At 49.5% G+C, this 13,867-nt stretch overlaps 1 protein-coding gene across 2 annotated transcripts; it reads left to right on the top strand.

Annotated features, from left to right (window-relative positions):
• Positions 1–2,631: 2,631 nt before the first annotated feature.
• Positions 2,632–10,520, top strand: LOC101272605 (carboxypeptidase A1). Of its 2 annotated transcripts, XM_033432461.2 has the most exons (11): positions 2,632–2,767; positions 3,553–3,656; positions 4,538–4,619; positions 5,076–5,309; positions 5,547–5,648; positions 6,176–6,277; positions 6,469–6,579; positions 7,201–7,291; positions 7,799–7,998; positions 8,513–8,597; positions 10,243–10,520. In XM_033432461.2, the coding sequence occupies exons 1-11, from the start codon at positions 2,729–2,731 to the stop codon at positions 10,428–10,430; spliced, it is 1,338 nt and encodes a 445-aa protein (XP_033288352.1). In that variant the 5' UTR covers positions 2,632–2,728; the 3' UTR covers positions 10,431–10,520. The 2 variants fall into 2 exon arrangements, with proteins under 2 accessions (XP_033288352.1, XP_004272244.1); XM_004272196.4 differs by lacking the exons at positions 2,632–2,767; positions 3,553–3,656 and adding an exon at positions 4,003–4,067.
• Positions 10,521–13,867: the final 3,347 nt, after the last annotated feature.

Raw genomic sequence — 13,867 nt, 5'->3', positions numbered from 1 at the left:
TTCTCCCTTGCCCACTGTCCCCCTTTGATCTCTAATATGGACATGGGGTACTGCTTCTCCTTATGCCGCTTTAACAACCCATTTTCTAGGTTTTGGTTTGGGGGTCTCTAAGCATTGTCTTAGAGCTTCTGTTGACCATGCCTGGACATTCTCTGGCAACAGGGCTGCCACGGATAGTTGCCCAGTTTGTGCACTGCACAAAGGTATTCTGCTGAGGACAAGGGATGATGTCTGTCCAGAGTGGGAGGGGTGCCTTTCTCCATTTCACATAAAGGCTCCCCTGGGCTAAAATTTATTGTCTTCTGACAATACAAGTACTTTAAAAGCTTAGTAAGTCCACCAGTTAGAATGCTTTTTACAGCAACAACAGAAATCCCAATTAATGAAAAGAAAATGAATATTCTTTCATATTATATAGTCCGAAGGTGGGGCAACAGACTTGACAATATTCGAGAAAGGTACCTCCTTCTCAAGAGTGGGGAAATGTTTTCTAGAAGCTTCCTCACTGGCCTCCCCTCACATCTCATTGACAAAACTGTGTCACGTGCCCACCTCTAAACCAATCACTTCACTTGCAAAAGAGAATGAGATTCCTTGAAGATTGTCTTAGACCAATCTTAGAATTTATCCCTAAGCTGGGAATGGGGTGACTTTCCTGAGGGGTGACACCTGCATTCAATCTGGGTTTGCTCAGCCAGCAGGAAGGAGAAAGGGATGCTGAATGCTTGTCCACGTGGAAACAGCAGGTCTTTCGTCTATTTGCGCTCAGGCACTTACCCAGTGACTTGTCCTTGAATCTAGATGCCGGCCTGGTGGTTTCTTTCTCATGCTAATAGGTCTTGGTGCTCTGCCTGTTCCCCCAGCTTTCAGCCCAATGGCCCTCATCCTTTGCCCTTGCTCTGGACCAATGTCAAACATGCCCATGGGTAGAGAGGCAGAGTTGTGGCCCTCTGCCCCAGGTTCCAGTCTAGCAAATTGGTCTTTACCAAAAGGCAATTTTCAGCTTACTGTGGTGCTTTGGAGGGACCCCAGGAATTAGGCTTAATTTCCATCTGAGACCCACATTCCTCTGCCACTGTGCTTTCAGCTTCCTGCCAGTGCTGGCTTTAATTTCAACTTGCAACATTGAATTAATCTTTTCCAACCTTGCAAGAAAATAGACTATATGACTCTTGGACAACTTAGATTGCTGGCTGGAGGCAGCAAGAGGCCCCTTGGCGAGGCAGTGCCTTCCCCCCACCCCTTTTCCAATGGTCTTGTCTTTTCTGGAAGAAATTCACAAAAGGCCAAGAGTTAGCCAACACACCCTTCAACATGTGTAGTGTGCATGAAACATTAAAAATTATAGGACCACTTTTGATTTAGAAATAGAAAAAGAAATATTGTTTTCATAATGCAAACTAAAGAAAGGCTCTACAAAACTTTCTTTCCTAGTGGGGAACAGATTAGAGCAGCTCGAGGGGCTTCCTTGGTGGCATAGTGGTTAAGAGTCCACCTGCCAATGCAGGAGACACGGGTTCAAGCCCTGGTCTGGGAAGATCCCACATGCCACAGAGCAGCTAGGCCCAGGCGCCACAACTACTGAGCCTGCACTCTAGAGCCCACGAGTCACAACTACTGAAGCCCGTGCGCCTAGAGCCCGTACTCCACAAAGAGAAAAGCCACCGCAGTGAGACGCCTGCGCACCACAACAAAGAGTAGCCCCTGATCTCCACAACTAGAGAAAACCTGTGCGGAGCAATGAAGACCCAACACAGCCATAAATAAATAAGTAAATAAATAAAATTAAAAAAGGAACAGCTCGAGAGCACTGCAGGGCACTAAGAGATGAGGGGGACTGAGGGATGGGTGAGACCTGGTTCCTGGTCTCAGGAAATGTCTAGTCTCATTGGAGAGACAGAAATAACACTCTAGGAACAATTAAGGAGAAATAAATATCAGTTTGTGCTCAAGAACCAAGCAGTGTGATAAACACCACTTCCCTTCCATCCCTGGCAAAATCCAGTCATTAAGACCCAGATCAAGTTTCACATTCTTGGTAAAGTCTTCCCTGGACACTCTTGGATGAGCCCATAGTTCTAAGTCCATACCCCTACTGGTACTTTTCACTTCACATCACAGGAAATGCACTGCTCAGGTCTCCTACAGCAAGGAGAGCAACCCAGTGAGTGTCTTTTATGTTTAATCCTGTCTTGGTGACAGCTTCTTGGAGACCTGTTGGAGAACCAACATGTTGGTTGGTTACTTCTGTCTTTCCCGCTAGACTGTGAGCTCTCTCAGCTCCCTGACAAGTCAGTGGGGAGTATCACCGTGGTATGATGTGGCCACACTTCCCACGGGCTGTTCCCAGCTAGTGACTGAGCACAATGCGGCACTAGTACCAGCATTCCTATAGGACGTAGGGCTCCCTGAACTGCAATGTTGGCTCCAAGATTCAGAACTGCACTGCTGCCTGAGTTCCTCCTGCCCAATCCTCTCCCAGGTGTCAGACCTGCAACGAGGTAAGGCTCTTCTCTCTCCCCTTTATCCTTCATGGATGTGTCTCCCCATGAATCTCTTGCATGCTTAATCCTGTCTTATTGACCCACAGCTTCTTGGAAAGCCTGAGAGGACACAAGTTAGTTGGTTACTTCTGTCTTCTCCATTAGACTGAGTTCTGTGAGATCAGGGACCCACCCGTCTGCTTCGGGCATCATCTCAGGGTGGAGCACAGGACCTGACCCAGAGGATGAATGAGCAAAGAGATGAACATTCAGAGAAGGGGCAGGTAGGTGAGAGAGAAAGAAGCCAGAGGAAGCTTCAGGGAGGTGGTAAGCCTTGCCTGGGGTCTGGAGGGCAGGAAAAGCTGCCAGAGTAGAAAGGAACAGTCTTCATGGAGGCTCAATATCTGTTGAGGATGGATTCAGTGTTTCATCATCTTCCCAGAGCTATGCTCAGGAGAGAGTTGTGGGTAAATGTAATGGGGTCACTCTGCCTTGGCATAGGAAGGTTGGACCATAGGAGGTGGGCTAGGGAGGCAGAGGGAAGAGATGGAAACCGGAAAGGGCCGCCTTCATTGTTGGCAGTGCCCAAGCCTGAGGCCCTGACGCAGAGCAGGGCCCCCAGATGCTGCCGGGGAACCACTGGGGCCCTGGTGGATTAGGGCAGATTTGTGTTAGATGTCTCTGCAATAAGGTCAGCATCCAGAGCCAGAGCAAATTCCCCGTTGTGAATTCCAGTGTCTGCTATACAGTGTGCAGTCCCAACAGGGTTCTGGCCCTGGTTCCCACCACCGCACTTTCTACTCAGAGGACATCTGGTTACAGTTCCCATCAAGGGCAACCCTTGATCCCAGAGCCCTAGAGCAGTGGGGGTGGAGGGAAACTTCTGCTTCTGTGCTGTGGCCTGATTCCCACAAGGCCACCGAGACTGGTAAGAGTGGGGCTGGGAAGTTTCCTTCACGGGGTTGTACCCTAAAGGTCAGGCAGCCCTGGACAAAGCCCGTGTGGTGAGAAGCCAGGAAATCTGGGAGCTGGCTGGGGTCCCAGAAGGTCCCATCCTGCTCTCTCATAGGAACAAAAGAGCTGGTGCTCCGGGAAATGGGAGAAGAGGACACCTCACATGAGGCTGCAGCTGGTGTGGCCACTCCAGAGTCCTGGCTCCTTCTCCATTGCCGGGTCAGTAAACAGGACCATAGGGTCTGTGGGCTGCAGGGCTCTGGGCAATCAGGGCTCCAGCTGGGAGGCCTCAGCCCTAGCTGACCCTCAGGCTCAGGACGGCCCCTCATGGCCAGGGGTTGAGGCCTGGCTTATCTCTCCAGCTGTCCTGTTCCCTGCCACTTTATCAGGGAGAGTGGGTAGGTGTCAGAGCTTGGAACTCCCACCTCTCCCTCCCCGTGGGATAGAGCCCAGGTGCAAGTGGAAGGACAACTCTTGGGCACAGCCAGGAGACCTCTGTCCTGGGAGAGTTTAAAAGGCCCCAGGACCTTCTCCGCCTCAACTGACCTTCCCAACTGGCTGCAGCATGCAGGGGCTGCTGATTTTGAGCGTGCTGCTGGGGGCTGTCCTTGGCAAAGAGGACTTCGTGGGGTAGGAGCATGGAGAGGAAGGGGTGCTCAGAAGGGAGATAGGGAGGACTTAACCCCCAGCCAGCATCTGGAGGAGAGGGACAGACAGACACATGGGAAGATGGTCAGAGAGGAGCAGACTAGCACATCCTGGAAGGCAGGCTGACTGGGGACCAGGACTGAGAAGGGGTCAGGTCTCTTAGGACAGCCTCTTGAGCCCTGGAGAATATCTGAGCTCTGAGGAGGACTCTTCAGAAGAGGAGGCAGGAGGAGGCCTAGCTAGCTTTAGAGAGAAAGAGTCTAAGCTGGGATAGGGACAGCAGCAGTGTCCAGAAGGTTCCGAGGAGCCCAGGCCTCCCGTCGCTAGGATCCCTCGTGCTTCCCCTGCTCAGCCCAGAGGACCGAGGCCCAGCCGCCCTCCTCCCACCTGGGGAGCACGCATAGCCAGTAGGAGCTGCTCAGGCCCTCAGTCTCCCCTCCCGCTCTGCCCAGGCACCAGGTGCTCCGAATCTCTGCGGCCGATGAAGCCCAGGTACAGATGGTGAAGGAGCTGGAGGACCTGGAGCACCTACAGGTTAGAGGATGTGGGAGCTGCCCTGAGGCCCCAGGGTACGTCTCAGGGCAGATGGGCTCGCCTCAGACCCCCTCCCACCTGGGGCCAAATGGGGCCTGGGCTCTCTCTCCCCAGCCACCCAGGAGGGAGCCATGGGACTGATCCCTGTTAGGAATGACTTAAACTTCCCAGTGCTAGAATCTTGCTGCCTTTGAGCATCTGAGCAAAAGAGCCCCCCACACCGCCCCAACTTCTAATTCTTCTCTCTCCCTTGCTGCCTCAAAGCCTCTCCACTCTGCTTCCTGGGCCATTTCCCTGACCAAACTGGACTTTGTCCAGCACCCAGGGATTCCCTGCAGCCTCTTCCCCTAACAGCTGTGCCCCATCCCCAATTATATGGGAAATTCTGGTGCCGACACCCTATCCCGGGCAGGCCCTTTCCCAGCCAGCTGTGACAGTGGCTCTTGTCCTCCCCAGCTGGATTTTTGGAGGGGCCCTGCCCAGCCAGGCTCCCCCATCGACGTCCGAGTGCCCTTCCCCAGCATCCAGGCTGTCAAAGTCTTCCTGGAGGCCCGTGGCCTCAGATACACAATCATGATAGAGGACGTGCAGTCGCTGCTGGACGACGAGCAGGAGCAGATGTTTGCCTCCCGGAGCCGGGCCCGCAGCACTAACACCTTTAACTATGCCACCTACCACACCCTGGAGGAGGTGAGGGACCCCGGTGCCCCGCTCCACAAGCACCAAGCTCTTCGTCAGACTGGCAGAACGCGCCAGGGCCAGCCTGGGTGTGCGTGACATCTGCTCTGTCACCATGTGGCCTCGAGGCTCTGGGTCGTGGCTCCTCCGCATTCAGGGCTCACAGCAGGCTCGCTAATGGAGCTGCTAAGGGAGGCATCCAGGTGCCCGGAAGCCATGAAGGCAGCCTTCCCTCCTCTGCCTCCTCAGATCTATGACTTCATGGACTTGCTGGCGGCCGAGCACCCACAGCTTGTCAGCAAGCTCCAGATCGGCAGCAGCTACGAAGGCCGTCCCATCTACGTGCTGAAGGTATCGGGCACCTGCCAGTGGATGTACGTGAGCACATCTGCAAGACTGGGCCCCCACATCTGTGCGTAGGCACCCATGGGTGAGCCCAGGGTTACAGAGAACACACTGTTATATGGACTCCCTGTGTAGCATAGGTGTGTGCATACCAGTACACACACAATTTTAGGTGACGCAAGTGTTTCCAGTCAAGTGTCACATTGTGGAAAGTATCCCAGTGTCTGGTAGTCCAGATAAAATGTTTTGTTTGTGACCTCCGACAGAGAACTATGTATGGGCATTGGAACATGGAGGGGCCCGAAAGTCTGGCTGAGTCATTATTTGCGCCAAGCTTGAGCTGAGGGCAGGAGGCAAAGCTCTGCAGGATCCCGGTCCAGACCCACTCCCACATCCCACCTGAGTGATGGTCCCACAAACAGAGCCTCAACCTGAGATACCAGAGAGCAGACAGCCTCTGGGTTGGGGTGCACTCCCCTTCAAGGAGGTCAGACAGGGCCCCAGCTGAACTATTTCCTGCTCTTCTCATCCAGTTCAGCACTGGGGGGAACAACCGTCCAGCCATCTGGATTGACACGGGCATCCATTCTCGGGAGTGGGTCACCCAGGCCAGTGGGGTCTGGTTTGCAAAGAAGGTAAGCCTACGGAGGTGAGGGTGCTCTCGCCTGGTAGGGCATCGGTATCCAAGGCCCATAGAAGCCCTGGCCCCTGCTTCCATCCAGAAGCAATGACCACAGAGGGAGGTCGAGGGCAGGCATCCATTGCTCTAGCATGGCAGATTCCTGGCCTGGCGCGCTCTGCCCCTCTGCTCCCCAACCTCCACCAGATCGCACAAGACTATGGCCAGGACCCAGCTTTCACTGCCATTCTGGACAACATGGACATATTCTTGGAGATCGTCACCAACCCTGATGGTTTTGCCTTCACCCACAGCAAGGTACAGGCCTTCTCCTCTTCTTGGGGAAAGCAGGGTGGGCCTCTGTCCTCTGAGCCCCACAAGCTACTCACCCCTAATCTCAACTCCCAGAAGTTGAGAGAGGGACAAACAGACCTGTCCCCCTAGACTAGGGGTTCTTGACCTTGGCATTCTTGACATTTGGGGCAGATAATTCTTCATGTGTTGGGGGCTGTCCTGCACAAGCAGCTTCCTGACTGACTCAAGCCCCCAGATGAGACAACCAAAAACATCTTCAGATATTGCCAAATGTCCAGGTTGTGGGGGACAGAACTTTCCCCAGTGGAGACACACTGCCCAGACCTTCTTCCCTGGTTCTACTTTATGTCTATGGGACAGCATGCTACCAATCAATTTTGTAAGGGGCTGGGGGGGTGGTTGCCACATGCCTTCCTCTTTCTGCCAGTAGAACCCCCTGGCCAAATGCCATCCATTGTCTCCTCCATTTTCCTTCAGCCAAGATCCCCCTTTGCAGACCTTCCTCCCTGACAACCAGTTGAAAGTGGCTTCTGATTCCATACTGTGTCCACACCCAGGCTCCGGATTGGGGCTCTGTGTTGATTGTGGCCTCTGTTGGGTGGCTGATCACTTTTCCTTTCTCAGAATCGAATGTGGCGCAAGACTCGATCCCTGACGTCGGGCTCCACCTGCATTGGGGTGGACCCCAACAGGAACTGGGACGCTGGCTTTGGGAGTAAGGCCCAGTGTGGTTTGGGGAGCAGGGATAGGACACCCCAGAATGGCTTCTTACTGTCCTTTGTCCTGTCATCCCCCAACCCTCTCCTGCCCCAGCAGTGGAGGCACATGGGTAATGTTGGCCTCTCCTCCAAGGTGCACAGTGAGGAAGGTGGCCCTCTGAGATCTGCTTGTCCCTTGCCTGTAAAGTCCTTCCCAATGGAACTGAGGTCTGAAACCAATCTATTGGTTGTCTAGCGTAACTTCAGCTCCTTCCCTCTGTGGTCACTTCACTGCAGGAACTGGTGTTGCTTGAGGAGCCCTTCCTACCTCTCTGGGCATGTCCATCAGCTTTGTCCAAGTTTGGCTGGGGAGGGAGGCAGGACCCCCAGCTTATAAAAGGCTTCTGCCCTTTCCTTATCCGGGGTGGGGGTGAGCCCTCCTGCATCTCAACTCATGCAAAGACCAGAAGCCATGGAAGCTACATTGCTTGGGTGTAAGAAATGCCAACTCTCCCCTCCCACAGAGGCCGGATCCAGCAGCAACCCATGCTCGGAAACTTACCGTGGCAAGTTTGCCAATTCCGAAGTGGAGGTCAAGTCCATCGTGGACTTTGTGAAAGAACACGGGAACATCAAGGCCTTCATCTCCATCCACAGCTACTCCCAGCTCCTCTTGTATCCCTTTGGCTACAAAAGAGAATCACCTGCAGACAAGGATGAGCTGGTACGTGCTGATCCCTGCTTGCCCTCTCATCCCAAAGGCAGCTTTGGGTGGGCCTGGGTTTATCCATCAAACCTGCTTAAGGCACGAGGCCCTACACTGTGCCTAGCACCCCTTTCTCCCATGGACCCCTGATGGCTTGAGAAGACCAGCAGGGCAGACTAGCCTTTCTTTCTGGAAAGCTGAGGCACAGAGTGGTTGAGTCACTTCTGTCACATGACAGAGGAAGGGGTAGGGGTGGACTTTGAGCTTGTACCACAAGTTTAAACCTGGAGCTGCAGGGTGACCAAAGGGCAGTGAAGTAGCAGCCAGACATCCCACAAGGTCACATCCTGCTGAGTTCCCGGGCCTGACCCTGCAGGACCCAACAGGTTCCATGCTCTCTGCTGGGGGCCGGCTTCTGCAGGGTATGTGCTCCTGGGTCATCCTGCCAGCCCCCAGGGTACCCTGGCCCTGTGGTTCTGGGGGTCTGGCACTGCTGGCCATGACAAGCAGTCTTGCTTGGCGTTTTCTCCAGGATCAGGTGGCTAAGTCTGCTGTTGAGGCCCTGACCTCTCTGTATGGGACCAAGTTCAAGTATGGCAGCATCATCACAACAATTTGTAAGTAGGTGCATTGTCTCTGTGGGTGGTCTGGGAGGAAGCTCAGCTGGCTTTCCCTGCTGGAGGAAGTGTCCCTCCTGGAGGAGGTAGCCAAGGGTTCCCCAACCTGGGAGCATGGGTGAGGAGAACAGCCCTGGCCACGCCTGACTACTGCTGGCTTGGTGGGCAGCGGGGCCCTTTCCTCATGTGAACTCTGCCTTCCTCGATACCTTCAGACAAACCCTTCAGTTCCTCTGAGAACTCTTATCTTGGGGTTAAGTTCAGCTTCATGCATGGAGCAGGTAGAGAGTTCTGCTGGCCTTTGTATTGTAGATCCCTAAGAAATTCAACTTAAAAAATACTCTTCCTCCAATGCCCTTCAGTTAGAGAATATATCCTATCTTTTCCCAGCTTACTTATCCATGCACTGCCCCTGAGAGGAGGACTGCTACATCAACATGGAATTAAGTCAACAAATGTTTATTGAACACCTATGATACACCAGGCCTTGTTTTGTGTGCTTGGGATACAGTTGGGAATAAAAATAAGCCAAGATCAGGAAACCTCCATTCTAGCCAGCCATGACAATAAACATGAATAAGGAAATGATACCATGTGTTAGGTGATAAGTGCTGGGAGAAAAAGAACGACTAGGACAGGGTGAGGGGACTCAGGAGTACTGGGGGTAGAAGCAGGGCAGGTGGACTGAAGCATAGGCCTCATTGAGAGAGTGAAATTTGGGCAAGTATTGAAGGAAAGGAGGGATGGAGCTAAGAGGCTATTTGAGGAAGAGCCTTCCAGGCAGAGGAATCTTCTAGAACAAAGGCCTTCCCGTGTGCCCTGACCTGGCATGTATGGGAACGGCAGGAAGAGCACAGAGACCCAGTGGCTGCAGCAGAGACAGGTGGCGGGGATGGCAGCAGGGGTTGAGGTTGCGGTGTTCAGATCCCATTGAGCCCTGAAGAGACACAGCAAGCTTGTGGCTGACAGGAGGTGAGAGTACTGAAGAAGCAGGGCGCAGGGACACACCTCAGACTTCCTGCCCCAAGTGCCCAGTTCTGGGGGTGAGTGAGTCACAGTCTCACCTGGGGCTGGCCTTACTTTTGGACTCCAGGCCTTCTTTGGAAACTGTTTTAACCCTGAGTCAAAAGGTTTTTGCTTTGTTCAATATTGTGGAGTTAAATTCTGATATGCAGCCACCTCCCTCTCCCGTGCCCGATTCTGCAGCTGCTTTGATACCTACTGCAAATCTGTCTGCAAAAGACAGACGAGGGGCTTTTGCTTTGACTCTGACCCTTGCACTTTCCCCCTGCAGACCAGCATCCGGGGGACAGTCCTGGTTACCCAAGTGGGCAACTCTGGTATATGTGGGGGCTTGACCCAAGTGGCTGTTAGATGGAGGTGGCTTTCAAAATCGTGGGAGCTTCCTTGCATGACCCAGTGAGAGGAGAACCATCGCTGGTCTGCCTCTCTGGGCCTCTTGGACTAAGACCCTTCAGGGGAGCTTCTTGGGAGGAAGCCAGGCTGCTTGGTCAACAGTAGGAACTTAGCAGATGCTGACTCCAGTCAACACTGCACGAGGCTCTGGGCTTTGGACCATTAGCCCAGCCCATGCAAATGTTTTCAAGCGAGTGACCTTTGTTCTGCCGGTCTGCTCCTGCCCCAGACCAAGCCAGTGGAGGCACCATTGACTGGACCTACGACCAGGGCATCAAGTACTCCTTCACCTTCGAGCTCCGGGACACCGGGCGCTATGGCTTCCTGCTGCCGGCCTCCCAGATCATCCCCACGGCCCAGGAGACATGGCTGGCACTTCTGACCATCATGGAGCACACGCTGAATCACCCCTACTGACCCGGCCCTTCAGCGCTGTCTTCCTCCTCCTCTCCGTCCCCACCCAGGCAGCCAAATAAAGTTTGAGTGTACATGGACCAGAATGGGGCTCATGTGTGGGAATGCATGTGGCATGTCTGCCTTTTTAAGCTGTGGCAGAAGTGATTTAGTTCCCGCAGGTCTCACTGGAAACGTGTGGGTAGTTGGACTAGATGACCCTTAAACTCCCCTGCATTCCAAGGTCCTGTGAAGTTGTATCCAAGTGGCATCTGTTTTAATTAGACCACCCTGAGCTCAGCTCGTCAGTGGGGTGATTTGTTCATACCTTAGGAGCAAGCAGCAGCCACAGCTGCTAACCAAATGCCCGGCACCCCGCAGTGGTGAGGAATTCAGCTTGTACAATAGTGTAGCTGGTTGGATCCATTCATCTACAAAAGCAATAACCCTGAGTACAAACTAGAATAATCCTAGTGGCCAGTGTTGTCCCAAATCAATGTTGCAGCCAGGTAAAGCAAATTTCTATAGAGCAAAGTATGGTCTCCCACTCCTAATTAAGTTGGAAGGACACAGTTGGGTTAAATGGAATCATTTACTGAAGATAAAGAACAAACACCAATCCCAGGGCATTTTATTAATTGAAGTGTATCAGGAAGACTTTGCCTTTAGAGACAGAAGTAGTTTACTTCTCACTGCCCCATCCTTTCTAGCATCTCCTTCTACATTGTCTCCTCTTCCACTCACCACCACTCATTATCGTTAGCAAAATTTCTCAAACGTAAGGCTCTCCTCTCCTTCCCCATACCCTCCACAGCTCCTAGAATTTGGCTTCCCTCCCTTGCTTGGTGATTCTGGTGGCTGTGATATCACACTTAGTGGCTAGCACCACAGCACATAGCATATATCTCAACTTTTTTTCAAAGCAAGAATCTACATTCCGTTTCTTCCAAATCTCTTAAGGTGTGACTGTCAAGCAGGGGGTTCCTCCCACTGAACTTGCTGGGAAGTGGATGGGGGGTGGCTTGGTAGCTTCCCAAATAGGGGGGCTGGGGTAAGGATGGCAGCCTCTCCCTGTATCAGTCAGATGAAGTATCACAATGCATCCATCTTCACTGACTTAAAATCTGTGTCTTTTTCACATAAAATAGCCTGAAGATCAAACGAGTTTTTCTTTTTTTTTAAAGGCCCATTGGGGAATTTTCATCTTGGAGGTTTTTTATAATTTTTAATTTTCTAAAATTGAGGTATAGTTGATTTACAGTATATATTAGTTTCACATATACAATATAGTGATTCAAAATTTTTATAATTATACCCCATTTTTTTATTTTAATTTTTTTTTGCTACCAAACATTCTAAAAAACAAAAAGAATGAGGCTGACTATACATATAGTACACATAAAGTTATACATATATAAGTTTATGAGGCAAGGTTAAATGGTGTTTCAGTCTTTACAGAAGGATGATCTAAAGATTTTATGACACTTCCTTCAAGTTATCTTTTGGGAACCATTTCCCTTCAATTTATGTAGATAAGCTGAAACCCACTGTAATGGCTCAGTTTGGGCAAGTAAAAAAAAAACGAAACTGATCTTACTGTTTAATAAAGACTGATAAGTGAAAAAATATTAAGTTAGCAAGACAATATATCATTTTACGAAATTGGATTACTTAGGCTTCAAGGGTAGAATTGCTTAATTTAAAATAAACTGTACTCCCTGATAGCAGAAACCACTTGACTTGGCATTCAATCTCCAGAACCATCAACAGTACTTGACATACAGATACCCAATAAATATTTGTTGAATGAGTGTTCTCCACATATACTAGAGAACTTATAAATTTTATAATCTTTATTTTGTAGGCTTGCAAATCATTTTGAATTTCCCCGAGTTGTAGTTTAGAAAGTAAGGCTCTGAGCAAGTAAGAGTCTTAAGAAAGCTGAAAAGACAGGAGTAAAGCACCAGAATGAAAATTCCATGAGGGCAGGGATTGTGCTGTTTTGCTCAACACTCAATTTCTACTGGTTGGCCAAGTACATGACACAGAGTAGGCACTTAATAAATGCTCGTTAAATGGAGACATGGAAGTCATTAACATTTTTTTTTCTATTTTCAACTACAGGAAGAACTTTCCAGTTTGCAGATACATATTTTTACAAATCTATGGGTAAAAATTTTATTTTATAAATAAAATCATAAAGCTAAAAGAAACAAAAATTTTAGAAAATAATGTGGTGTATATGAAAAAGTATTAATAACCTTGAGGGGAAAAAAGCTCTTACAAGTAAAAGGGGTTTAAAAAAAAGACTAACATTTCAAAAGAAAAATAGGCAATTCCCAAAAGAAGAAACACAAAAAGCCAATAAATGAAAGATACTGATTCTCTGATTATTTTTTGTACATTAAAGAAAAATATATTATTTTTCTCCCATCAGATTGACAAAGAATAAAAAGACTGACAACTCAGTGTTATCAAAGAGTATGAAGAAATGAGACCTGCCATATACTGCTGGTGGGAGGATAAATTTACACGACCTTCCTGGAGGGGAATTTGGCACTATAAATAAAAAATTTCAGCGTATTGACACTTTGACCCAGTAAGTCCACTTGGAGGAATTTATTTTATAAAAATATTTTGAGAAGTTCAAATAAACATATATACAAGGTTGTAATAATAAAAAGTTAAATTAAAAGGAAAAGAACCTAGATAGATACCAGTATTGACATGGGTATTACCCATTTACACAATGGAATATCGGGAAGCCATTGTAGTCTGTGTTGATATGGAAAAATGGTCACAATATACTGGGCAAAAGAAGCTGGTCACATGATGGAAATATTCTAAAACAGGATTGTGGTGGTGCTTTCTCAACTCTGTACATTTACTAAAAATCACTGAATTGTATCCTTAAAATGGGTGAATTTTATGGCATGTAATTTATATTTCCATACAGTTGTTTAAAAAAAAGCAGGCTACAACATAGTATATTGAGTATGAATCTCATTTTTGTTTGAAAAACGCACACCCACTATGCCTGGAAGTAGATATTCCCCAATAATAATAATTGTGGTTACCCCAGGCAGCGGTGGTGGTTTTCCTCTTTATACTTTTCTGAATTTCTTGCAATGAGTTTGTATAATCAGGGGGGTTAAAAAAAAGCTATTTCAAACACACCAGATTACCTGTGGGTAAAGTTATCTAAGATCAACTTATTATCAAAATCAAACATCTAAATGGCCATCTTAATTTGTGCACAGATTCTTTTTCATCATTTGTCTAAACTCATTTCTTCTGCTGTTGCCCAGAACAAGGTCTTATTTTTGGAAAAGTTTATACTCCAGATAGAGCTGGAAGCAAGTGTTTCTACCAAGGGCAGGGTACTAATGTCTCCTGGTTGGGGGCCATTCCCTAAGCACTCTGTGGTAGCTCAGATGACAACTCCCAAGAGCGCTTGCTGC

Source organism: Orcinus orca, chromosome 9, assembly GCF_937001465.1.
Source record: "Orcinus orca chromosome 9, mOrcOrc1.1, whole genome shotgun sequence".
NCBI lineage: Eukaryota > Metazoa > Chordata > Mammalia > Artiodactyla > Delphinidae > Orcinus > Orcinus orca.
Note: the sequence above shows the minus strand (reverse complement) of the source record. Positions and strands in the feature narration are given on the sequence as shown.